A 27,451-nucleotide genomic window follows, 5' to 3' on the forward strand; every position below is an offset into this window, starting at 1 on the left:
GAATAAAAATGGGGAAATACTTAATGCATAAGCACAGGTTAAATTGGATTTATACCTGCGAGAAGAAACTGAAGTCTGTATGGCAGATTTTCACTTCGTCTCTACCACAGGCGGTTTGCTGCTGCAGTAAATCCAAGCGTCTTCGCTCTGTGTTTCCTCCAGCTCCCACCGGTCTGAGCCAGGCAGGCAGGCTCGTTGGCAGCTCCCTGTAACCCAACCACATTTAATTCTCAGCAGCTAATTTGATGGCACCAACTTGCCCATTCTTGCTCAATGTTACCCTCCACTTCATCTGTCTGCATAGCAAGGAGGAAGAATGTGTGCTTCAAAACATGATGGAAGCCATTCCACACACACCTCCCCCCCTCCCTCCCTCCTCGTTCACCCTTTCCCCCCTCCGTAAACGAGGTGGAACAATGCACTGCGGGTTGAACAGCTGTCAAAACAGCCGCCCTTCTTGAGATGAAGTGCCACCTCCCTGCACAAGTGGTATCTGATGAGCCGGGCTTGCCTCCTCGGTGGACCACGACGGACCCGGTTACCACAAACAGCATTCAAACTGCAATTACAATCCGCAGTGTTAATGTGGAGTTAATTGGCGGTAAGAGAGGAGATGGGTTGATTCCATGCAGAAGCTTCTCTCGAGTTTGTGTACACAGATTCACCCCAATGCCATGGAGAGCTCTCTATTTAGCAGACTGCTGAGAAGAAGGGTCTCTTTGAAATGTGTCTGCCATATGTAGTCAGGGGGAGCTTGACTTTCTATTACGGCAGGAGTTAACTTCATTTTAGGAGTTGGAAACATTTGTCCATATTCTTTCCCTCTGCATCTGTGTGTTAGCACACACATGCTTGTAAGATCCTCTGCAATAACAAAGTCATCAACAATGTCTGTGCCTTACACTCGAGGTGGTTTCCATGATTTCCTCCTCTGGAGTGATTTGTACTTTGCAGTGGCACACCCCTTTCTAATAACTCCTTTGGATGGGGGGAGAGGCCTGCACACACTGGTAGGTCACGAGCTAGACTGTTCGGCTAAGGAACTGACAGTGCCAGCAATCTTTGATGTGGTGTCTCAGGAAATATAGCCAGAAGATACTCTACTATTAAATGCTTCTGAATATCTGCGTAGACAAGATGAGCCAGCACCATTGGAGAGAATAGACGGGTTCCCTGGAGGCTTGGTTCAACAGACAGGCTGATTGGCACACAGGAATGAATGGATATGTATAATTATCTTCCCATCCTTCTGTCTGTTTTTTCCTCCAGAGGTACCCAGGATCACCTCAGAGCCCCAGGATGTCGACGTGACGTCGGGGAACACTGTTTACTTCACCTGCAGGGCTGAAGGCAACCCGAAACCACAGATCATCTGGCTCAGGAACAAGTAAGATACTTACTGTTATGATCATGTTAAGTAACCAAAGACTTCACCGTCTGTTTCTATGGTGACAGCCATGGCTGACATGGTATCTCAGGCCCGCCTGAAGGCAATTTCTTCAAATTGGGCACACATGTCAACCTGGTGGCAGGGATGAACTGATTTGATTTTGGTGGTCAAAGGTCACTGTGATCTCACAGAACACGTTTTCAGCCATAACTCAAGAATGAAAATGCTAATTCTGACAATTTCACACAAACTGCAACTTGACTAGTTGACGGAGACATACAACCACAAGGTTGTAATTCTAGTCAGCATCAGCTTTATTGACTATTTAGCTAGTTTTAGTTGAAAAAAACATTTCATACACGTGTTTAGTTCCCATAAATTGTTGACATTTACAATAAATAAACTGAAGACTGATATTCCCATTCACATTTGAGAAGTGATGGGTTTGTGCAAGTGGTGATTTTGTGGTATTTTGGAAAAGTACAGTACATAAATATACATATATATACTGATCTATGTGTAATGAGTTGTGATGTGTCTCCTGACAGCAATGCCCTAAACATGCGTGACGACAGTCGTCTGAACCTGCTGGAGGACGGGACGCTGATGATCCAGGACACCAGGGAGACGGACCAGGGAGTCTACCAGTGCATGGCCAAAAACGTGGCTGGGGAGGTCAAGACGTCACAGGTCACGCTGAGATATTTTGGAGCCCCCTGTAAGTGGCTGCTTTTAATCTCAACATCTGCTTATCACAGGCAACCTGTTCACTACTAAAGCTGCATTGTGCAGCATTTCATGCATTTCATGTGTTTGGTACCAGGATGTAACGTTACTATAACAACAGGTCTTTGCTGGATAAAACACATCAAGTAACATAACATTGCATTAGCGATGGAATGTAGCTAAGTTAGTTAGCTGCAGGACTTAGCCTCTGTATTTGTCTTAGAAACATGAAATGTTCCTCCAGCTAGGTATCTGCACTGTTAGTAGCACCTAGGTAACCGTCAACCGAGGTCAGCAGGTCAAATAACTCGGATGTCTCACTGAGCCGTGAGCAAAGCCTGCTGTCTAAATGTCAAAGGTTTGTTCTACTTCCACGAACATCCAGTCTTCTGACGCTCACAGATCAATCAGTCCGAGCGCTAATAGCTGTCGCTGTGGGAGATTAGCACGGCCGTCTCGAGATGACCCAGGGGTCATCGCCGGGGTGACGGATGGCCCCGATGACGACACCTTGTTCAGAAACAGTTACTGAGAGCAGATGTTGTGCATTTCCTGTCCCTGTGTGATTGTAAACGCCAGGCCTCTCGCTGTGTACATATTTCCTCTGACTCCACTGTAATCACTGGCCAAATATGGACTGGACTCCACCATATTCTGTGATCCACGTAGGAGGTTGTTTTAGACGTACTCAAAGTGGCGTCGTTGACGTGACTGAGCTTTCTTTTGAACATTCACGAAGGTCGTTGCCTCCTAACTGCCTGCATTCATTCAAACCAGAAACCTCGATGAAAAACGTCCCACCTCCCACCTAATTAACCCCTTTCCCACGTTCTCCCCTCCCTCCCTCCCACTGCTCCTCCAGCTCGGCCAAGTTTTGTGATCCAGCCCCAGAACACTGAGGTGCTGGTGGGAGAGAGCGTGACCCTGGAGTGCAGCGCCACAGGCCAACCACAACCCCGGGTCTCTTGGACAAAAGGCGATCGCACACCCTTGCCCAGCGACGCTCGCATTACCACCACCCCCTCCGGAGGGCTGTTCATCCAGAACGTGGACCAGGCTGATGGGGGACAGTACACCTGCTTTGCCTCCAATAATGTTGATACCATACACGCCACAGCTTATATCATCGTACAAGGTGGGAGTCAGAATACATTTTTCTCCGTTTAGTGAATGGTTTTTGGATGAATTAATTGAAATTAGGCAACACATGTAATGATTTTGTTCCTGTTATTATCTTGATTCCTTTGAGACATCAGGTCATCTCACACAAACTCACCCAACACAAAGTGAACTCACAGTCTGACTTTGTGCTCAGCTTGTCTCACCTCACTAAATGACATTACAGGCATCAGCTCCTGAATATATAAAACTATAAATATGTCTATTAGTAATCCTCAATCATTTTGAGATTCAGTATTGACAAAATAAGTCTGTATATCTTCAGCTGTAATAGTTGAGAATCAGGGTTGTAATAGCTCCATAATGTGAGTATGCCTTGACATGTTAAGGGTCCTAAATGGCCCCTTATATAATATTTAATTGTTTCTGTTTCGTGCCCAGCGACCCCCCAGCTCACGCTCACACCACAGGACCAGTCAGTCCTGGAGGGTCACACAGTGGACTTCCCCTGCGAGGCGACCGGTTACCCTCAGCCGGTGATCGCGTGGACCCGCGGGGGCAGTCCCTTACCCCTAGACCGCCGCCATGTGGTCCTGGCTTCTGGTACTCTCCGCATCACGCGGGTGGCGGCCCACGACGAGGGCCAGTATGAGTGCCAGGCGGTCAGCCCTGTGGGGACCGTGCGCACCGTCGTGCAGCTCAGCATCCAGCAAAGAGGTGAGGGGGGAGGGTGAAGCTTCACGACGATATGTGTATCTGAAGCAATAAGATCATCAGGTCACGGTTACATCAGATCAGGTTAACTATAAGCAGGAGAGACAGTTTAGCTGCTGAAGATCAGTTGCAGTGGTCAACATGGCAGGCAGCTAAGCTGTTGTATAAGACAGATGACTGAAACATGTGGCTGCTGAAAGGCCTGGAACACTGCATGTTTGTGTAGGAGGAGGAGGGGAGTGGTAGGTGGTGAAACGTGAAGAGGGTTGAAGTGGTGCAGTTCTCTCAATTCACAGCTAATTTCATATTTACACACGCAAATCTTCTACTAAAGTGTTACAATGTATGAAAGATTTATAGCTGTGTGTGTGTGTGTGTGTGTGTGTGTGTGTGTGTGTGTGTGTGTGTGTGTGTGTGTGTGTGTGTGTGTGTGTGTGTGTGTGTGTGTGTTGGCATCTGAACATTTTTATGGTGTATATGTGTAATGTAAATGTGCTATATTATTATTATTATACAGTACTGTCATTCATTCCACATGTGAATGTATGTTTGCATGTGCCTTTGTTTGGACGAAGGCATATATAAGTTGGTGAGTCTCACTGCTTCTTTCATGTGTGTGTGTGTGTGTGTGTGTGTGTGTGTGTGTGTGTGAAATTACAGGCTTGACATAGCACAGGAAAGCATGGCAGGCTGTAATCCTGTGATGACACTGTGTTTTCCATGTAGTAATGGCTGTTAACATGGCACAAAGTACATGTTGCATAATGGCCCCACGCTGTTAAAGTACAAGCTCACAGCCGTGCTGACATGGTATGGTGGCGGCTGCCTGTGCAGAGGAAGAGACACAGCATTGGTAGAAAGTGAAAGCAGGGATTGACAGGATGTTATTACTCTTCTGTGGACGAGACTGAGACGTCAGTGTCCCTCTGAAGCAGATTATCGGTTTTGTAGCGCCTTGATAGCCAGGATCCTTTGTTGCATGACATAACCCTTTCTCTCTCCCCTCACCTCTTGACTTTGAAAATAAAAGGTGAACATTTTTAGATCTTCATAATGATATGTATTTTTTTATTCTGCTGTGTTGACTCGGAGCAGTACTGGCAACACGTTGTCTGCAGCTTTGTGTTTTGTACACTGCAGGAACACTGTGTTTTAGAAAGTGCAGCTTTGATTTAAAGGCAGTTAATTAGTGTCAGACGACTATGAAACTTCCTCCCACCCAACGTGTGGGATTTCCCCTCGGCCAGGTGGCTCACTGGTTGCTGCTGCATGGGAACCATGAAGGAATTTAAACATGGTGCGGGGGGGTGGGGGTGCAAACATCCACCCTCTCCCACTCAAGACCTCATGTGGAAGAGTTGTATCATGAATCCCAGACAGTACAACACACACGACTCACTCTATAATAATGCCCAATGCTGTGTTTGTGTGTGGGGCGGTGAGGTGACTGTTCACCTAAAAAGCTTTTCACTTTGTGAAACTGAGAAGAGAGTGTGTACGTGTAACGTCTTTGTGGTAAAGAGCACCGTTTAAATAACCTCTACACAGACTTACTCTGTAATAGAGGAAAGAAAAACAATAATGTGTGTGTGTGTGTGTGTGTGTGTGTGTGTGTGTGTGTGTGTGTGTGTGTGTGTGTGTGTGTGTGTGTGTGTGTGTGTGTGTGTGTGTGTGTGTGTGATGGATGATACAATGCTGTTGTTACATGTACAGTTCTGTGAGTACTGGTGCATAATCATTAACACATGCATATGTGTGTGTATGTTTTAACTCATTCAGTAACGCCTGTTTTCACAAATGCTCCAAGGGACCTGACGGTGGAGTCTGGCCAGGACGTCCAGATTCTCTGCAGCGCTCAGGGCCAGCCACAGCCTGTCCTCACCTGGAACAAGGTTAGATCAACAAAGCTCCTGTTGTCACCTCATCGCTACAGAGGTCATCATGGGGTCAGACAAGTGGTTGAAAGAGAAGAGTGAAAAAGAACAGGGGCTGAGGGCCGGGAAACGTCATGAGCAACTCAGTGATACATATGTTTAAAGGGACAGAGAGACAGACAGGCTTGTGCTTGCGACATCCCAACATCCAATTCGCCTCAGCTGCCAAGTTATTTAGCTCAGTGGCGCTAGGTGAGCTAGCTCATGAGCCTCCCGACCATGAGAAGATGCGACCGTGTGGTGATGAATGGTTGGTGGAAAGACATGAGTTCCTACATGAAACTGCTCACAACCAGGTTTGTGGATTATCTCAGGTAACCGGGTCATGATTCCTGGAAAGACTCTAGTTTTTCATGTTTTTGGACACGCGTTTTAACTTCCTGTTTTGTTCCTAGCGCTCAACATCATACTGTGATATTTCCCCGTTAATAGTCTGCATTGATGAATACTGGTTTTATACTGTTGGACATACTAATACATCTCACAGTGTTGTGGTGACTAACTATCATATCGGTGAGGAGGTTCAGTGTTGCCGTATGAACAGTAGGAATGCTAAGCCAACCAAGACTCACTCACTCACTCACAGAATCATCTGTGTAAACAGCTGAGGGATAACAGGTCCCGTCTGTGAGGCTCTTCATCACCGTCTGGTAGCTTGATACACATCTCCACATGCTGTCTCCCAGGGTCATGACCCCCCTCCTCCACCCTTTGTCCCACCCTCTCTCCAGGATGGTGTACAGGTGACAGAGAGTGGCAAGTTCCACATCAGCTCTGAGGGTTATCTCGAGGTGAAGGACGTGGGCACTGCTGATGCGGGGCGCTACGAGTGTGTTGCCCGTAACCCCATCGGCTACCAGGTCGCCAGCATGGTGCTGACTGTCACAGGTAAAACAACTCTTTTTTCACTTCCTGGTTAAGGAGCACCACATTAGTGAGGAAGAAAGTTATAATATGTAAAATATGAGAATGATCTCATAATGTAAAAGCTGAAATCAATGGCAAAGCCACTGTCCTTGATTTATCTGATAAAATACTATACTTCTTTGTGTCTGACCAGTCACAGTGTAGCAGGAAAGTTGGAAACGAATGTGTCAGCTGTGAGACAGGTCAGCTCTTCCCTGTGTGTGTTGGTGTTTCCTGCTGAGATTTCTCGGATCAGACCACAGCACTCTGCTGGGGAACCATAAACTGTATCAATGTGCTCGGTTGTTGTTGGACTCTCTTCGTCCTCACGTCACCTTCTCACTTTGTTCAATGGCACATGATTCAGATTCAGGAGGGAAACTGAAGTGCAGTAAATGGTTCAGTCACTCACAGTAACCGGAGCTCTGTTTCCTGATCACTGTTTACCATAGAATGATTGCATAAATATTATAATATTTAAAGGTCCTCAATCCCAAATATCAAGCATATCTATAGTGCTGCAGGAGTCCTAACACACAGACACACAAAACTAGGGGTGGGTAAAAAAATCGATACAGCAATATATCACGATACTTTGCTGCCCAATACAATATCGATTTTTCAACTCCAAAGATCGATTAAAAAAAAAAAAAGTTTCATGTTTACACATATACCTTTACATTATTTTTATGACCTCTTCAGTTTAGTGTTCAAACAGTGACACAAAAGGAGAAACATTAGTTATTATTATAATTATGTATTATTTTGTGCATTGTCACATATTTATTCCAGTGAATTTCATGGGAAATTAATAAAATGGAAAGGCTTTGGAAAGTTTTGAATTAAATAGTTTTGACTCAATTTGTCCTCTGATCAATATCATCTGCTGTACATATACAGGTACTTGTGTTTTCATCTTTATTTATATTGTGATATCGTGATATGTATCGTATCATGACCAAAGTATCGTGATATGTATCGTATCACGAGGATCTTGCCAATACTCACCCCTACACAACAATGACGAATAAAGTCTCTGTTAGTTGTGTTGAGCAACCTTGTATGTGTTAATTGGTGTCACTCACTCTATAAAATCTTAGGTCAGCAAAATATTTGATTTCTTTTGGTTGAACTTCTAATCAGCCTGTCTGTCTCTCTGTCTGTCTGTCTCTGTGTGAGCACAGTTCCTGCAGTGAGCAGAGAGGGAGACACCTTCGTGAGCACGTCCATAGAGCAGGCCATCCGTAATGTGGACAGTGCTATAGAGTCAACAAGGAGACGTCTCTTTGATGGGTAAGACACTCGCATAAAAACACTCACACAATTACTGTAATGTCTTTACAGTCAAGTCCTGAAGGCAACACATATTACAGCCATCGTATTTAATGTTATACAGAAATCGTATAATGCCGCATCGGCTGTACGCAACTCGTGGTTTTCCATTAGCGTGAACTTTATCAGACCTGGGCCGACAGCTGCGTAGGAGAAAACCTCAAGTCGACGACACAGAAAGAAAACTCTCTCACGAACTCGTCACTTTCAGTCAGGGAGATTTCATGATTTGATAACAGCGTTTCGATGCATAGACCGCCATCAGATTATTTCACCTCGGGTTATTTCCACCTACACAGAGAGGGCACTACAGAAAAATGTATTTGAGTCAAGCCATGCTGTGAAACAATAGTCTAGTTTCGGTGCTCTTTCATGAATTATCCTACATGACTGTTGTTTATTCATTAAAATATGGAGATTCTATCATTCACTTTCAAGTGATTCTGATTTGCAATGTATTTTCTCTCTTATTAAACAATGTCTGCTAGAGAGAAAATGTTGTCTGCTCTCGTGCTCTGCTCATCTACAGCAGCACATTTTACATTTCTTTATGCTATTTCTTTAAGTGGTCCTGGCTGAGTGGTATTTAGGATGTATGCTCATGTTTATTTACTTATTATCTTATTATTCCAGCTATTTTTTGGGACTGAGAGAGAGCCAAGGGCAAAAAGCATTTCATTGCACCTTATAGTACACAGTACTCTATTTTGCACTTTAGAAAAGTCTTTAATGCATCTTTGACATTGATTGTAACCAACCTGCAAAATATTATAACTTTCGTCCTTTTTGAATGATTTTGCCCTGTGGTCTGTATTCAACCAGAGCTACGTGCTCACGGGTCCAAAGATAGAATACAAGTGGTTTGTCTCAAATCATCTTGGCACATGACTTACATTGTTCTCAGTCTGAGTCAGATCCGTCAGGGAAAGAGTGTAGCCTTTCAGAAGACTTGCTCTTTCCGGTTTCAGTGGACACGGTTTGAAAGATTAGAATGGTCCGAATAAAAAGGGTTCCTTAGGGAGAGCCATGTAATCGCACAAGACTCTGACAGCTGCACTCAATATCTCATTACATCGTTCTCAATCGCTTTTCATCGGTGAATCATCGTTATGATTTTCTGCCTGATAAATAAAATGATTGTGTCTTTGTTTGTCCACTGAAGTCTTGGTTGCACTCTGTCACTGTCAGAGACGTACTGTAGGTGGTTTCAATATCGCTCAAGTGTTTCCATCCTGCTGAATGATGTGGTTAGCAGCTGTGTTTTTCTTGGCATTCGCTCACATGCACACTGCCCACACATGCATACACAAACACGGTGCACCGACACAAACACACATACACACTCAGGAAGAGGAGGGACGCACACATGCACACACGGTAACCTGAATTGAGATGTGGGGATTTCCAGCTCGCTTTAATGACTATCGCAGATTAAGAGGCAGATAACGGAAAAGCAGAATGACACTGGAGAACGGGAGTGCATCAGGAGAGGAGCGAGGAGCACTTCTTACTCTGATCTGAAAGCGGGCAGTTAGACCTTGAATGTTGTTTGTTGACGGCAGCAGCTGTTCATTAAAGAAACAAACTGAAACAGGATCAGTGTCGCCAGCTTTTTCAAATCAAAATATGCGATTCAGGCAGCTGATTTCTCCCACGGAGAAAACAATCCCGTAAACACACCTTGAATCAGCAAACAGCCCATCACATAGCTGGATAGAAGCATTTAAACATAGAAGAGTCCATGTAAAACACTCCAGCCTTAATGTGTAAGTACTGTGTGCTAATGACATAAAAATGAATTACACAATGATAAAGTTTAAAATATATATTCAGTGTTTATGCATCTGGTGTGTGTTGCTGCTGTACCAGAAATCCAATAAAGAGTGACGTAACTCCACAGATTATAGCCAGGAAAATAGAAACACATTAAGATGTCAAATGATGTGTTCATGATGCAATAATAAGTTAGTCACACGTGCATGAAGTCATCATTTAAATGTGCTTGCCAAATGTAAGAGTTGAGGAGTTTTTCACCTGAACACCTGTGGATCTGGCACGTCTCACTGGTTTGCCACACATGGTGAGAAACGTAGCTTGAGGGGATAATAAAGCAGTCCGGTAGACTTCAATAGGAAACAACACTCAGTCGTGCAGTCAAACTCAGCCATGAGTGCTATGACTAACATGTTTGTGCTTGTTTTGAGCTAAAGCAAGTCCAGTTACCTCCAATAAAGCGTCAGGAACAGGAACCTTTTATCTACACCTTTCATCATATTCCTTGTTTCTTCTCCATCACTCTTCCTCTCCCTTCTCCCTAACTCCATGCTCCGCCCTCATCCCTCCAGTCAGCCTCGTACCCCGGGGGAGTTGCTCGCCCTTTTCCGGTATCCACGTGACCCCTACACGGTGGAGCAGGCGCGTGCCGGGGAAATCTTCGAGCAGACTCTCCTGCTCATTCAGAACCACGTCAACCAGGGTCTCACGGTCGACACCAACGGCACCGGTGAGTTCCTGACCCAATATTCTCCACTGCTACGAAAAGGGGACTGTCATAACTTTATTTACATTGTGGATGCTTGTGATGGCTGCATGGTGGTGTAGTGGGTAGCACTGTTGCCTCACAGTGGGTTCGGGTTCCTTCTGTGTGGAGTTTGCATGTTCTCCCTGTGTAAGCGTGGGTTCTCTCCGGGTTCTCCGGCTTCCTCCCACAGTCCAAAGACATGCAGATAGGTTAATGGATGACTCTAAATTGCCCGTAGGTGTGAATGTGAGCGTGAATGGTTGTCTGTGATAGACTGCCGTCCTGTCCGGGTGAACCCTGCCTTCACCCAATGTCAGCTGGGATCGACTCCAGCCCCAAGCGACCCTGAATACAGGATAAGTGGTAGACGATGGATGGATGGATGCTTGTGATAATAAGAATCAGGAGTGAGTGACACCAATGAGGATATTTTTCTCCACAAACCAAACATTGACAACTATGAACAACGAGCTGTTGTGTAGCAGCACCAGCCTCCTTAAATACCAAAACAGTTTGTTTAACCTTCTTCCTTCATTGCATCACTAAGAGGGAGAGCGTCATGTCCTTACAGGCATCCTGTGTCCGAGTGAAGAAAGCCAAGTACCGTTGTTTTCTGTCAGGGTGTGACCAACCCAACAGAGCCCATGGGAGTCTGCTCTCTGGTTTACTGGTGATGCAGGGTGGAGCCTTTGGCACACCATTGCTGTTTATTATGCTGCCTTCACAGCATGGGGAATAACCTTTGGAACAACCGAATGCTTGGAGGAAATGATTAATAGGTGTTGTTTTCATCTTGTTCACTGCGCACTGTTTTCTGAGATGCTGGTGCTCGAGTGTGATTTTCTAGTACCAAAGATGCTTTATAACCAAGATGATGGATTACAAGCTCTGCCATTGGTTTGAAAAGGTATACACTTGTCTCCTAAGTGAGTGTGGTCATGGTGGGTTCACTTGAACGGAGTACATTTTCTCCTCATTTATCTGAAAAATGTCATTTTAGTGTCAGAATGTTCAGAAGATATGTGGCTTCTTGAAAAACTATTTGCTTTGGTGACTACGGAGGGAAAGAGCCGGTAATAGTCTGTGTACTAGTTCACTTCTCTCTTTGGATTTCATAGACCTGTCACCTAAAGGGGCGGGGCATCAAGACATTGACTCTCAATGGGCGTCTCCCTTTTGGACCGTGTCTGAAAAATGTAATATGCTTTTAATGAGGAAGTACTGTGAATCACAGCTGAGCAGACAACAGCACTCTCAGTCACCAGTGATTTGATCAGTGAAAACAGATTCAGAAGAGTCACGTTGATAAAGATGTGGCCACCAGGGGGCGACTCCTCTGGTTGCAAAACAAAGTCTGAGAAAACGTCTGTCCATGAGAAAATGACCCTATTTCTCACATGATTCAAAGTGGTGTCCTGTCATGTGGTTGTGGTAACAAAATGACTTAATTGATGGAAAATGACATGTATTTTTACTTTGTCAGAGGACATAACTTTGAAAACACAAACACTGTACTGCTCTTGTGAGGTTATTGAATGAGGCCGTAGGTGAGGAAAACTCCACGCGATGGCCAATACAAGGCATTTAATCCAAGTACGTCTTCACATACATGTTATGGAAATATGTATGAGTCGAAGATAAATATTTATCTAAAAATATTTATTGATGCCCGATCATCATCGTGAGAATCAAGGTTGGAGAAGTACAACAGCTACGAACTCAGCAGTCTAGTGCAAACCCCAATTCTGCTCCCGTCCCTCCTGGAAAAGCATAAACGACTAGTTATCTTCAGGAAGAAGCCACGGCGTCTGTATTATGTCTGGGTTAAGGGCAGGACCTTTGTGTTCGGCCCTGAGAGACACGCTAGTGTCTTGTTTTCTGACCTTGCCTCGCCTGGAGAAGCAGACACTTAATAACTCAGATTAAATGTCAACCTATTCATAAGATGACATGTATTCATCTTACACCGAGGGAATCAGGTATAGAGAACATTCCCTCACAATTCAGATCAATGAAAACACGCTGTTACACATTAAAATACAGATACAGATGAACATACTGTGCATATTTCTTGGTTGTCTAAGCAATATTAGTTTTGACAAATGTCGTTTTCCCAGCAACCCATGAGGATAAGCGGATGTAACGAATGTCCTTTTCTTTTGGCAAAACAACGTTCTACTAAACTGCGGATTCAGGAGAAGCTCTCATCCAACTTCTCAAGCAAAGTCTCATGCAACCAGTAATTCTCCACCGCTCTATGAATTACTCTGTTATTGTGAGCAACTTTTGGCTATGGATAGGCCCTCCATCTGTATGTCATTTTCTCTTTAGCATGACCCAAGGCGTAGAGCCACAATCATGGAGCAGTTGACGAGGAGCCCGTAAACACTTTTATTAGCCCTATGTCACACCACACAACACTTAACCTGCAATCACGGCCGAGCCCAGGACACATTTTAAATGGTGTGTTGTTGTACAGTCTCAATTGTGCAAATGTGTGGGACATGTTTATATGCATAAACGTCTCATATATGCATAGAAAAATGGTTTCATGTTGCATGAAAGTACTCGTTGTGATGGAGGGTTGAATCTAACAGCACAGAGGTAAATCCACTGGTTGTGTGAGTCTGTGTTTTGGGGGGATGATGTCTCATATATGGAATATATTATATTTATAAAGCAAATAGGAGATGACTAAAGAGTTTCCAGAGAGAAACTCTCAGGTGAAAGTTCGTGTTGGAGGAAACAAAAAGGTAGGGCAAGAGGAGTGAGCTCTGTGAAATGTGAACAAAGAGAGAGAGAGAGAGTGACAGTGTTTTCATTACTTATGCCAACAACCAAGTGTTCATTGTTGCACTGGCCCCAAACCAAGCTAACAGAGCGTTTTTCTGCCCGTCAGCAGAAACAAAAGAGCTGTTTTTATTGTATCTCTATTTTAACTGAGATGCCAACATCACAGTTTCCCTGTTCTCTGTATTCACAAACATTTACATAGAGAACCACACACACAACAAAGAAAGTGTTTTAAAGTGTTTCAAGTGAGGATTGTTTTGGGGACAGGAAGTCTCACCTAACCCTCATTGAGGTTGGCCACACACACTTAACACTGTTCCCTTACATGCACCATAACACCACATTACACACCTACACACAGCGGAGCTCTCACATATTAAATCAAGGCAGTGACATACTGTGACTTCTGCACTCAGGACAGGAGGCTCTTTGTCTTCTAGAAAATATAGTTAATGCATGTAGGTGAATCATAAATAACAGCTACTTGCTACTGTATGTCGATGATGTTAAACTTTACTTCAAATAGTTGCATATCTGAAGTCTTTTAACTCATGCGACTTCTTAATGAGTTAAACGTATGTTGCTTGCCCACAGCATTTCGCTACAACGACCTGGTGTCCCCTCACTTCCTGGATGTGATTGCCAACCTGTCGGGCTGCACGGCCCACCGTCGCTTCAACAACTGCTCTGACATTTGCTTCCATCAGAAGTACCGCAGCCACGACGGGACCTGCAACAACCTGCAGCACCCGATGTGGGGCGCCTCGCTCACGGCCTTCGAACGACTCCTCAAGTCGGTCTACGATAACGGCTTTAACCTGCCGAGAGGCGCTAATGAGCTGCCGCATAACGGATACAGGCTACCTCTGCCGAGGTTGGTTTCCACCATCATGATCGGAACAGAGACCATCACTCCCGATGAACGCTACACTCACATGCTCATGCAGTGGGGTCAGTTCCTAGACCACGACTTGGACTCAACGGTGGCGGCCCTGAGCCAGTCGCGGTTCTCCGACGGCCAGCTGTGCTCTCAGGTCTGCACCAATGACCCGCCGTGTTTCCCGATCCAGTTCCCTGCCAACGACCATCGGCAGCTGCGAAGCGGCGCCCGCTGCATGTTCTTCGTCCGATCCAGCCCTGTGTGCGGCAGCGGGATGACTTCTCTTCTCATGAACAGCGTATACCCTAGAGAGCAAATCAACCAGCTGACTTCTTACATCGATGCTTCGAACGTCTACGGCAGCTCCCGCCGTGAATCTGAGGAAATACGCGATTTGGCCAGCCAAAGGGGTCTGCTGCGGCAAGGCATCATCCAGCGAACGGGGAAGCCTCTTCTGCCATTTGCTACTGGACCTCCCACCGAGTGTATGAGGGATGAAAATGAGAGTCCCATTCCATGTTTCTTAGCCGGAGATCACCGTGCCAATGAGCAGCTTGGTCTGACCGCCATGCACACGGTGTGGTTCAGGGAACACAACCGCATAGCCACAGAGCTACTGAGACTCAACCCACACTGGGACGGGGACACCATTTACCACGAGGCCAGGAAGATCGTCGGGGCCCAGATGCAGCACATCACCTACAAGCACTGGCTGCCAAAGGTAACAGCTGTCCTCTAAAGTCTAATGTTTTAAACGTACTAACTCATAAAAACAAAGGCATTGATTCAAAGTGACAGTGAAGTAGCAATGATAAAGATGGTGATAAGAAGAACATTCCCTCTCCCATCTCCTAGATCCTGGGTGAGACAGGCATGAAGTTGATTGAGCCATACACTGGTTACAACCCCAATATGAACACCGGCATCCTCAGTGCTTTCGCCACTGCTGCTTTCCGCTTCGGCCACACCCTCATCAACCCAATCCTCTACAGGTTAGACGAGGACTTCCAGCCCATCCCCCAGGGTCACATCTCCCTGCACCGGGCCTTCTTCTCCCCGTTCCGCATCGTGAACGAGGGGGGGATCGACCCACTCCTTCGTGGGCTCTTTGGCGTCGCTGGTAAAATGCGGGTTTCCACCCAGCTGCTGAGCACAGAGCTGACGGAGCGGTTATTCTCCATGGCCCACGCCGTGGCTCTGGACCTGGCCGCCATGAATATCCAGAGAGGAAGGGATCACGGTACACCACCGTACAATGACTACAGGGTCTTCTGTAACCTGACCTCGGCTCAGACCTTTGATGACCTGAGGAATGAAATTAAGAACCCTACTGTGAGAGAGAAACTGCAGAGGTAATCATACACTCAAGATTAGGGCTGCACCCTATATTGTTTCGTCAGTCACATCGCTGGATGTGTGATGTTGGCCAACCAAGTCAAACACGTCACGCTACAACTATTATGCTGCTTTATACAAAGTAAGACTCACATGATTCTTGTTTTATGACGAATCCAGGATTTCTGATTAATGACCTACAGTCTAGATCGGCCCGTCACGGTTTTATGATGAACTCTGTATATTTGGCCGCCGATATTGTCTTGAAACATTGAGCCTGTCTCGTTAACCATGCTTTGTGGGTCTGACTTTTTCTTTCATATCTACACAACCAATGAGTTTATGAGTAAATCTTTTTTTACGAGAGCACAAGATTGTTTATAGATCTAGACTCTTAATTTAGCTATTATTGTAATATGTTCCAATATCGTGCAGCCCTGCTCCAGATGATTATTCACTATTTTCCATAACTTGGCTTGAAACCAGCTTATATCCAATAATCTGTGGGCTGTAGTCATTCGTCAGTCAAGCATCGTTTTTATGTTGTTTGACAGCTCTTCACGTCAGAGGAGCTTCTGCCCAATAATAATTTGGGATTTGAATATATTCACATAGTTTAGTGTCCCTGACTGTTTTTCCTGTGTGGCAGGCTGTATGGCACTCCTCTGAACATCGATCTGTTCCCTGCACTGATGGCTGAAGACCTGGTTCCTGGCAGTCGGGTGGGACCTACCCTCATGTGTCTGCTGGCCACTCAGTTCAAACGCCTGCAGGACGGAGACAGGTAACAAAGTGAAACAAAAACGTCTTAAGGTCCGACATCAGTTCCTAAAATAGTCATGAAATTTAAATCTACTGATTCACAAATGTTTCCACTTTTTAAAAATAAGGGTTAGGGTTAGGGAATTATTTCAATTGAAAGAATACCCACGTTTTGTCTTTTTTTTGCCAGTCAGGACAACATTTCCCTGCATATCGAAAAGTTGGGTTCAGGCAACAAAACCACTTCGTTAGGTTTAGGAAAAACATCATGGTTGGGCTTAAAATAACTACGTAAAGTTAGTTTTAGCCAATAAAACCACAACATTAGGTTTAGGCAACACAACACCGGCCTCGTGGTTGAAAGTCCTGTTTTTTGTGACTCATCCACCACACCATAAGTCATCTTTCTCAATATTTAATATAACGTCACTAGCTCTGGCCGTTGCATCGTCATGTGGATTTGCTTGTGGCCACGAAAAGGATCCTAATTAACTTTCCGTTGGCATTGTTTTCATGCTGACCAACACAAAAAAATGGGCATTTCGTGTCCCTGAACACACAACAAGGGACTGGGCTGCCAGGTCATAGAGGCAGTCACTCTTCTGGGTACTTCAGGGGTCTCAGATACTTATTAGGTATTAACATATCTGTTAGACATGTCGTATGTACCCTGAGGGGATTAAACCTCTGCTCAGGTGTTTCCCCATCAGTGTGATAAAAAGGTCCCACTTTTCTTCTTTCTCTCCGCCTTGCTCAGGTTCTGGTATGAAAACCCGGGTGTGTTCTCTCCGGCCCAGCTGACACAGTTGAAGCAGGCGTCTCTGACACGGGTGCTGTGTGACAACGGGGACAACATCACCCGAATCCAGCAGGATGTCTTCAAGGTGGCTCAGCTTCCCCACGGCTACCGCAGCTGTGACGACGTCCCTCAGATTGACCTTCGCATGTGGCAGGACTGCTGTGAAGGTGAGGGCCATTGCAGATAATCACCAGTCGGTATCGGTCGATACTGTGCTCACGCACTCTTCATCATAAAACTGAAATAATCTGATGCACCAACATGTAAAATCTGCCACCAGCTGCAGTATGTGAGTAAAACAGACAGTCCCTTGTTAGTCTCAGTTGGCATTTTCTGTCAGGGTTTCCACCAAAGTATTACAGCCTGATGTAACGTTGGCGAGTGTGTGACGGTGAGTATGAAGTCAGCAGTAACATTACAGTGTGAATGTAGCAGTGCATTGTGGGTAAAGTTAATTTGTCGGTGAGTAAAAGCTACAACTCCTCCAGACCCTCGAAGAGACACACGATAAGTTCCCGTGTCTCGTTGCCAGCTGATGATTAAAGTGAAGGAGGTTAGCCCCAAAGTTAGCAACAACTAGCTGCTCTGGCTAGGGAACACTTAAGGTGGACTGACCTTTAAGGTGGACCAGCACTATTCTCCTTTAAGTGTCTCCTCTGAGTCTCTGAAAACAAGTTGAATGTTAAAATGTACCAACACGTTGTATGTTGAATTTGTTAGTCAGAAGGTGAGAATTATCCGATGAAAATAAAACCAAATATATTGATAGAGCTGTAATAGTATTATTAAGAACTCATAGTGGTACTCAGTATTGGCAAGTAACGACATGTTAATACTTATATTTGGTCAGAAAAGAAAGGTGTAGGTGCATTCCTACTAAATAGTAAGTGGACTTGTAGTCATATAGCACCTTTCTAGTCTTTCAACCACTCAAAGTGCTTTAACTACATGTCGACATTCACACACACACACACACACACACACACACACACACACACACACACACATGTATGTGTGCCTTCTGCTCATCGGGATCTAATCCAAATGTCCGTTCACACACACTCACCCACCGATGGACTTTGGGAGTAATGTTGGGTTCACCATCTTGATGAATGACACTCGGACATGTGGACCGGAGGAGTTAGGGATCGAACTGCAGATCTTCAGATTAGTGGACGACCCGCTCTCACCCCTGAGCCACAGCCGTCCCCTGTGGCTGCTGTATTGGATTACAATAGATTGTAGAGGCGTACATAACAAAGCCCATTAGGTTTCTGCCTCAAAAATCCTTTCATGGCAATATCATTTTACACGAATGAGCTGCTAATATTGATAACAGGTGCTATAAAATATCTGCAGGTTTAGTTTCCATATCCAGTGTTAGTGTTGTTTATTCTGAAACCCATTATGTCTCACATCTTTCATCATCCTGACTTTAAAAGCTTTACTCACAATGAAAGAACTCATGGTCTAACATATGCAGTCGCTGGTTCGGTTCACTCTGGTGAAGGATCTGGGCTGTCTTGTTAAATCAAAGCCATACAATATCCTCATCCTTTGTTTCCCTTTGAACACTTCCTCTTGGAGACGGCATGGCCTCACAGTAATCACCTGTAAAACACTGACTTTCAGAGCACCTCCTTTGAAAGGAGTAAGGTTATTCTTTGATACTTGACAGCACTTCTGTCTGTATGGCTCATTCAAGTAGATGCCACTAGTGTGAATGTTGCTCAACTGTGTGAAGCTTGAAGGGATGAAGGGTAAATATTGTTTTAGGCTTGAGCGCCTTAATGAAACTGCGATTTGACGGTAGAAACCATGTCTGGGATCATTTCTCTGTGGCCTCAAGAAAGGCAGACTTGCTTCTGTCAGATGTGGCTTTTGTCTCGTCGTGAAATCAGCATCAAAGTTTGAAACCAAATGCCATCAAATGTCTTACCATTGCTATCAGCACTTCAATGAAACACCTGATAGTTTGTACGTTTCACAGACTGCTCTCGCTGACTGTACAGGGAAGAGATTATATTCTTTTTATAAAGTCCTGGATGTTTAAAGTACTAAAAGAGTAGTCAGTCTCCTGAGCTTTAGACAGCTTGCAGGAACAACATGATAGGAAGATGGAAGTTAGTTTTCCATGTTTCCATGCTCCAGTATCTTTTGGGTGGTTAATGGAAAATACAATAGTTTTTCATTGACATAATGTGACCTTTACCCGCCTATTGTAGATCATTCAGCCTCCCTGCTGTACCTTTTTCCATTGAATCATTAATGAAATGATGCCAGAAGTGTTGAGTGGAACAGATCTGTGTGTGCACTCCAGATACAAACAAACCTCCAGTGAATGTTAGCCAGTCAGTCAAACTCCACACAATGAACACTTGACGTGACCAGGCGGCAACCTCCGGGTCTGAAGCCAAACCCTGAAGCACCTTAAGCCTGCTTTCTCTTTCCTGACCATCAGGGGGCGACTCCTCTGGTTGTAAAAATAAGTCTGATTGAACATGACCCTACTTCTCACTTTATGTATTATCTCAGTAAACATCGTAAACATTTAGGTCCATTTAGAGTCCAACAGACCAGACTACCTTGTGATTGACAGGCCGCTACCAGGGCGTAGTTGTCCGTGCTTCTGTCTGAGAACTTAAACACTCGGTTCAAATTAAGTGTAACATTTTTGCTGCCCAAATATGATCATTCTCCACCCTCTCGTGTCACAAAAGCCAAGATCATCCAGCGTCTGAATAAATAATTTCAGCCAGTTCGTACATCTGGAGGCTGTTTGACTTTTGTGTATTGTTTATTCAGACTGGTTTTGTGCTGCATTTGGTATGAATTAATTCTTGTGTGATGTAGAAGCTTGAGGGTAATGGTTTCAGCACACTCTGTGATATGAAATATTCACAGTGATGTGTGATGTAAGTCTAGTTTTAGCTCTCAACTGATTGGCTAAATGAAGCAGCTTCATCAATTTATTGTCTTTGGAGAACACGCTTGTGTTCGGGGATTTAAAAAAAAAAAAGTTATTTAATAAGCAACACATGGTGCGTCTTTAATTATTCTCCTTTCATCCCACATTGTGACCCCGACGTCCCCCCTCCCTTAACAAAATGTACAAGGGAAGAGCTGAGCTAATAAACAGAGAGGATCCTGCCAGAAAGAAGAGGGGGAGGAAGTTAACGCACTTGTTTCTGTCTGTCTGTCAGTAAGGCTGATTCACAGTTGTGTTTTGCACCATTAACAGAGAGGACACTGCTGAGATCTTAAATGTGTGTGTGTGTGTGTGTGTGTGTGTGTGTGTGTGTGTGTGTGTGTGTGTGTGTGTGTGTGTGTGTGTGTGTGTGTGTGTGTGCAGCACAGCAGGACACAAGCGTGCATCTGTGCGTTCATGTGTGTCTATCAGCATGAGATAGGAAGTCTTGTTGTGTTTAGATTCTTTGTCTTTCACAGACTCTTGTCTGGTGAATCAAAGGCAGTCTGAGGCCGAGCGGCCGGCTCTAAACCTGCACAGATAAAGGTGAAGCCCTCCCAACGACGGGCCTGATTCATCATCTGTACTTCCTCACGTGTTATGGGCTGCTCTTTGCTGACGCTCAGCACGGCCCAGGTGTGTTCGAGGGCGTGAGCAGGGTTTCGTTGTCTTTGATCTGGTACGGTGGAGCAGCCCGACAGTCAGTCATGGTAATACAATAACCCAGAGGTTTTAGATCACCACTTTGAAGCAGAAGGAAAGTGGCATCAGCAGTTATGGTTTCCTGTTTCGTGTATGCATGTGATGGCTGGGTCACTGTGTGTTTGTTATAGTAGTACCGGATAGTTTTACCTCATTTCCTTTAGCAAGTTTGCTTCATTAATAATAATAGTAATTACTTTGTTTGTAAACCATTTATCTAAACCATGCAACAAAAATACAAAACGATAAGTAACCATACAAAATATACTTACAATGATACATGATAGTAAGAACTGTAATGACAATAAAAAGACAATGCAATGTATTCCATGTGGTAATTAAGTTCATAATTGTTGGCATTTTATCGTATTGAATAAAAAACATAACTTGATCCTGGAAGGTCATATGGTAGAACCAAGCGACGACGTCCAGCGCTGAAAACAGGAGACAATGTGAAAATGCCAAAAGCAGCAGTTCTGAAAAAAGAACTATGATTGTATGGAAGTCAATGAGACTTCTCACTTGTTGTAAACATGAGTTTATGGTCTCAATCGTTAGTTTCAAGTGTTCTTAAGTACAGCTCTACTGTTGTTACCATTGCAGTTAGCTACTAAGATGACTTTAACACTTAGCTGTAAAGTTGACCTTGAATTAGAAGCTAACTTTGTTAGCAGCTTCACACCAGAATCCACATGGATCCAGATCCAGTAAGGGTGCTGCTCTGCTGCTTGTGTTCATCAGATCCACCCGTCGCTCCTCCACAGTCCAAATATGGTCACTTCCTTCACTGGTTGCAAAGACTCCAGGATAAAAACATGACAAAATAAAAAACATTCTTTTCCCAGCGATGTCAGTGGTTGTTTTTGCTCGGTTAGTGAACCGCAGTGTGTTGTGTGTTGCTTGACCCCAACAGACTGCAGAACCAAGGGTCAGTTCAACGCCCTGTCATACCACTTTAGAGGGCGGAGATCCGCTGATCACAGCTACAAAGAGGATCAACCTGCCAACGGCATCCAGGAGAACAGGTACCACAGCATGACAAACATCTGGGTTTCATGTTCTACTGGAGAACGACACATGAACATTTACTGAAATGCTTTTCTCTGTGCTCCACTGATTCAGCATTGGCAGGTATACGTGTTTTCAAGTCAGAACTTAGGACTGGTATAGATTTTTAGTGTCAGGGAGTCTATAAAGAGATGATAGGTGTAGAATTGTAATGTAATTTTATGTCTGTAATTTTATATTTGTCCTTGCAGCCCAGCGGAGGAAGCTGCAGAAGGTCTTGTAAACGTTACTGTGACCTCAAAAAAAAGCACTGAACCATCAATCAATGACTTCCAGGACTTTGTGTCCGACATGCAGAAGACAATCACAAGTTTGCGAAAGCAGGTGAGTCTCAGCTCTGAACACTGTCGATTTACAAAAGCTCTGCTGCCGTCTAACACAGAGTCGAAGCCCCACACATGCAGACATGTTTCTCATTAACATGTCAGCGGGACGGTTAATTCCTCCGGATGGGGCCCAGCACCCTGACCTTGTCTTCAGGTCAGCTGAAGCCTTTGAAAGTCAGCTCTGTTTCAAAACATATGATGCATGTTAGAAAGTAGTTGAACATGAAAAGACTGAACTATATAGTACTGCATTGTGGCGTTTTTTCTGTTTTTCACTGTTGTTGTGCGTAGGATTATTTGGCTCAATAACTAACTAACTAACACTGTATAGAAACTAGAGCACATAGCGCCAGTGGTTCTGGATTTACAACACTTACTCACCACAGCGAGGGAGAGCGGGGGACGTGTGGCGGCGTCGATGCGACCACATCTGAGTTAACGTTCGTGTCTTTGCAGATTAAACGACTGGAGGCCCGTCAGAGCAAGACGGACTGCACTGACAGCGAGGGACGTGAGCGGACGGACGGAGAGCGGTGGAAAAAGGACTCCTGCACCACGTGTGAATGCAGAGTACGTTCAGCATATAAATCAAACGTTTATACACATCGACCTGAATCTGCTCCTTTTTGGATGGAAGCTGTGTTTTAGTGTCTCCATGTTGCAACTCCTGGTCCGCCCGGTTTCAGTGCCCCAGTTTCTCCCCGTCTGGCACTCCTGCCAGTGTTTCACCTCCTCCAGCTCCTCCTGGCACCACAGTCTCCCCTCTGTGTTTGTGTTTCCAGCCCCTTCGCTGCCTCTCATTCTTTATCTTTGACACTTTTTCAGTGCCAACTGTTGGCAGAAGTGATGGCGGCTCCATGCCAGACCTGGCATGCCTCTGATCTTCTTCAGCCCCCCCCTTAACTTTTGTGACGCCACTCACACTTTATTTTGCTCACCACATCTGATAACACACCTGTGAGTCTCTTCCCTAAAACTCTCTCTTCCCACCTTCCACGCCTCTGTAATTGGAGGATTTTTGTTCTAATGAAGTTGGGCAGGGAGAAGCACAACGAGGAGGGCTGTCTGGGAAACAATCATTTGGTTCAACACATCGTGCTGTTGCTCAGAAACAAAGCGCTTCATTGTGCCGTCAGTTTACTGGAGGCTTGTAGCGAAACATTTCACTTTCTGAAGACGAGCCAGCTCATGACCACACAAACCATCCAGTCCCACATTTAAGATCAACATTGTTCATGTGTGAGGTGATTATGACGGGTGTAACAATACCTGCATTTGTATTGAAGCGTTCTGTGACCCAGCTGTTTGATTTTACTACTCACACACTTGGAACAGAAATGGAGCCCAGAAGGTTTTGGCAGCACTCTAGTTGTTGTTAGCTGTAGCATGCTAGTTGGTTTAGCCCGGTGAGCCGAGTTAATTAAGCTCAAAAGACCACATGTGTGCCGACAGTCGGGTTCGTCTGAGGATACACTTCATTTAATCTATGACGGCATCACTCGAGTCTGTCGATGAGTGGAGAAACAGACGGTCTTATCTGTGAAGCAATAAATAGATTATATGTCCTTTTAAGCACAGTTTGATAATCATCTGGATAATATCGTAAATACAATGGATTCCGTCATGATAATTCACGTCTAGTTATGTCTTCTTGTTTACATAAATGATAGTGAGAGGATCCCGTCCCTCTAGTTGACCTCAGTTACTTTTGCTCGGTGGGACGAGCTCGACTCTAAACATGTTCATCCCACGACTAGTCAACAGGTCACAGTCTTATGATGGAGGAGTACACAATCCGAAACACTTCATTGATCACAAGAGGAAATTGAGTTCCATTTATGTTATCTATTTATTCTTTTATTTATTTTTTTATTGTATCTATTTTATTGGCATTATGCCGGTATTTAAATGTCCTGACTGTTAAAGTAAGGATTATGGCCAACGAGCAAATGTTGAGTGTTGTTTTCACTGTTACACCCCTGGTGATTAGATTTCTTTAGACACATTCCCTGATATAAGTTTGATCTGAGCTATAAATAAGGTCTATATATAAGGTCTATATATAAGGTCTATATATAAGGTCTATATATAAGGTCTATATATAAGGTATATATATAAGGTCTATAAATAAGGTCTATATATAAGGTCTATATATGAGGTCGCCCATGAAGTTGGAATCATTTGCAAATGTCTTGTGTTTTATAGACATACAATATATTCCCACTTCATGGGAAACAGTGTGTAATAGTTGGTGGTTTGTGTGCTTTTTGTTCCTCGTGTATCTTGATACTGAAGCAGGTCACATTACAAATGTTCCATCCACTCTAATCTAATAAGTGACCTGTTGCCCCTTCTTTGCCCCCCCCTCCAGGACACCCAGCTGACCTGCTTCGTGGAGTCTTGTCCACCAGCCGAGTGCAAACGGCCCGTCAAGCTAAAAGGCGCCTGCTGCCCGGTGTGCCTTAAACAGGCAGACACCCGGCACGAATAACCCTCAGGACCCCCCGATAAAACCCACTCTCGTGGCTGAAAGTCACACACTCACTCACAGACATCCAGAGAGAGGACGGGACTCATGAAGGTGTGCCCACCCACAGCCACCAACAGCCTCCATAGACCCAATAGCCTCAGTTTTGGTTTTGTTTCCTTTTGTATTCTTTTTTCGTTGATTGGGGGAGGGGGTGATTTTATTTTGGGATCGTTGCCCCCCCAGGGCCAGCAGCCTGAGGCTCGGTTTGAAATCCCCTGGCGAGCAGCCAGCGATCACTAAGTGGATTTATTTCTGAACCGATGGGTGGACGGATGGATGAGTAGGTGGATTGTAAACACGACGGAGGAACCTCGTCTCCTTGTCGGAGTCCGCCGAGGCTTCTGAAGTGTAACAAACAGCCGCTGTGTTTGCGCTCCTGCCAATAACACTCGGGGGCAAAAGCGCAGGGCCGCTCGCTGTCGACAAGCAGGAAAGGGAAGTAGGTTGAAAGGCGGCAGCCATTTTGTTGTCTCACACAAGTTTCTCAGGTTAGAGATGCCGAAAACTGGTGCTATTTCCCCCCGTTTTTTTTTGTTTTGTTTTTATTCATGATTTAATCACTAAATACGAACCTTCAAAGTATTGTCTTTTGTATGCAAAGCAACCTATATACACTCAGTATATGCCTTTTTATGATAAATCACAATTGAGAGGATGTTTTATTCAAACTAAAAGACTTTTTGTGAATAGATTTACTTCATCTTTTATCCAAGGTGCTTTATATCATGTTATGAATATGTTTTTTTCCTCCCTTTTTTGTATAAACATGCTTACATATGAAGATAATGTGAAGCCCTAGGAAAATGTTTGTCATGCAAAAGAGATGTCTACTGATCACTGCTCCTCTCTCCGTGGACAACTCGTGAGTATCGTCTCTGCTGGCCTGTCCTGGACTTGAGTGAGGTGGAGCCGCGTAGCACTCCCCATTGGAGGACACTCAAACCAGCTCCTTTCCAAGTTTCATTTTGCTTTCAGAAAGCAGTGAAAGAATATCCATTTCACCACTGTAATGTTGTAAACGTTGTCCCGTCTCCTAAAGCCAAAATGTCTGATTTACTTCCTTCTAAAATGACACAAATAGCACATCTATGAAACGATGTTGCAATGAGGTCAGGTTTTAGCCGTTGGTACTGCTAACTCTACCACAGCAGTATTCTCCCTCTGGCCTGGTTTTTATTCACGTATAGTCCACACACTCCCCCACTGAAGGCCTGCTAGCAGACCTGCAGCTCTCTGGCTCCAGCATAGACAAAGACACGCTCGCATGCATTCCTTTGTCAAGCATCCACTTCGACTCCCTCGTTAACTTTTTTTTCTCGTGTGTGTTCAGCGTTGGGATATTTCCCCCTCCAGTGTTGATATAGTTTAGGAATGCTCGTCTTGCTCATGTTTCTTCGCCGCGTTGAAGGTTTTCTGAGACCGGGGTGACGTCATCCAGCGGCGCATGTGTGGAGCTCTGACCCTCATTCCGCTGTAATGGAAGCCATATGAGAGGGGAGGCGAGGGCAACGCCGGGGAGCGGGGGGTACAGTGTCAATCCGGTGCCATTGAGAGTTACTCCTCTGTCAGCTGGTCTTCAACGTGTACGATACTCAGGACGCCCGTTGTACCCCCGTGCACCGGCTGCCTTTGTGTAACACAAGTGCCGTTTCTTGTTTTCCTGTTTAGCTTCTAATTACGGTGAAGTGGCTGCAGCTGCAGTGTTCCTTTCCATTGTTTTCTTTATGTGGTAACGTCCTGAGCAAGCATCTGTCACTAAAGAGGAATAATACTCTCCGGAATGTTCCATCCAGGATTCCAGACGGATTACTGGGCTGGCCGTCGCACTGGCAAACTGGTATCATATCATATGTTTCAATATACTGGACAGGTTTGCACGTCAAACTGTGTGTTTACAGTCGTTCACGACAACACAACCGTCTTCTGTGTATCAATCCTCATCTTGTGCTGAATGTTGATGTATTTTCATAAACCCGTATGAATGAGTGTTTGCGTCTCTTCCTCATTAACACGTGTCCCAAGGGTTGGCTGTCAAAGCACTGTGAGCTCTCTTCGTTACCCGTCTTCATATTCAGAACTCTGTTGTATTAGTTTGTTTTTTCATTTTCTATTTTCAGCATAGTTTTCCTCTCTTTTTATTTCCACCCGTGAAAAAAGAAACTCCCGGAGTGTTAGTGGAATGCACAGATCTGCAAGACTGAACATGCTTTACCTACACTGCCCCCTAACCAGCGGTCAATGTGGACATAATAGTATGACATTTGTATTGTACGTTTGCCAAAGAATGGTTTGCACTGTAATGTATGCCTCTCGACAGTAAGAATAAATGAATAAATAAGCCACATTTGAATTAAAGTAACACATGTCGGTGCCTGTCGTTTTTCAGCTCCTCGATCTAAAAGACGTGACCTGTCATCAGCTTGTTAACACTCTGACAATGCATTTCAGTACATGCACACAACATTTAATCCATCGAAAAGAAAATCAGACAGTTTTGTTGGCTTTCTCTGTTGACTTGACTCACCTTTACTTTCTTAGTAGTTCCTACACTTCCTTAAAGTGCCTTTTGATATTAGAATTTGCAGACTTGATCATGCATCCTAACTGCTGCTTCTCTTGCTAGTGTGCTAGCGAAGAAAATATAGT

General features: G+C 44.6%; 1 protein-coding gene across 1 annotated transcript in view; it reads left to right on the plus strand.

Moving 5' to 3' along the window:
* The window catches only part of pxdn (peroxidasin), a 58,172-nt gene extending 31,017 nt beyond the window's left edge, over positions 1-27,155 (plus strand). Inside the window, exons 8-23 of the mRNA XM_084013974.1 lie at positions 1,270-1,387; positions 1,939-2,108; positions 2,979-3,251; positions 3,677-3,952; positions 5,729-5,841; positions 6,615-6,771; positions 7,974-8,082; positions 10,467-10,624; positions 14,030-15,036; positions 15,171-15,667; positions 16,300-16,434; positions 17,170-17,378; positions 21,795-21,906; positions 22,141-22,273; positions 22,732-22,845; positions 24,647-27,155. Coding sequence (XP_083870100.1) covers positions 1,270-1,387; positions 1,939-2,108; positions 2,979-3,251; positions 3,677-3,952; positions 5,729-5,841; positions 6,615-6,771; positions 7,974-8,082; positions 10,467-10,624; positions 14,030-15,036; positions 15,171-15,667; positions 16,300-16,434; positions 17,170-17,378; positions 21,795-21,906; positions 22,141-22,273; positions 22,732-22,845; positions 24,647-24,766 — 3,701 coding nt within the window. The 3' untranslated portion in view covers positions 24,767-27,155. The remainder of the gene's footprint in view (positions 1-1,269; positions 1,388-1,938; positions 2,109-2,978; positions 3,252-3,676; positions 3,953-5,728; positions 5,842-6,614; positions 6,772-7,973; positions 8,083-10,466; positions 10,625-14,029; positions 15,037-15,170; positions 15,668-16,299; positions 16,435-17,169; positions 17,379-21,794; positions 21,907-22,140; positions 22,274-22,731; positions 22,846-24,646) is intronic.
* The last annotated feature ends 296 nt before the right edge of the window (positions 27,156-27,451 follow it).

The sequence above is a fragment of the Eutrigla gurnardus genome, assembly GCF_963514095.1.
Source record: "Eutrigla gurnardus genome assembly, chromosome: 7".
NCBI classification, from domain to species: domain Eukaryota; kingdom Metazoa; phylum Chordata; class Actinopteri; order Perciformes; family Triglidae; genus Eutrigla; species Eutrigla gurnardus.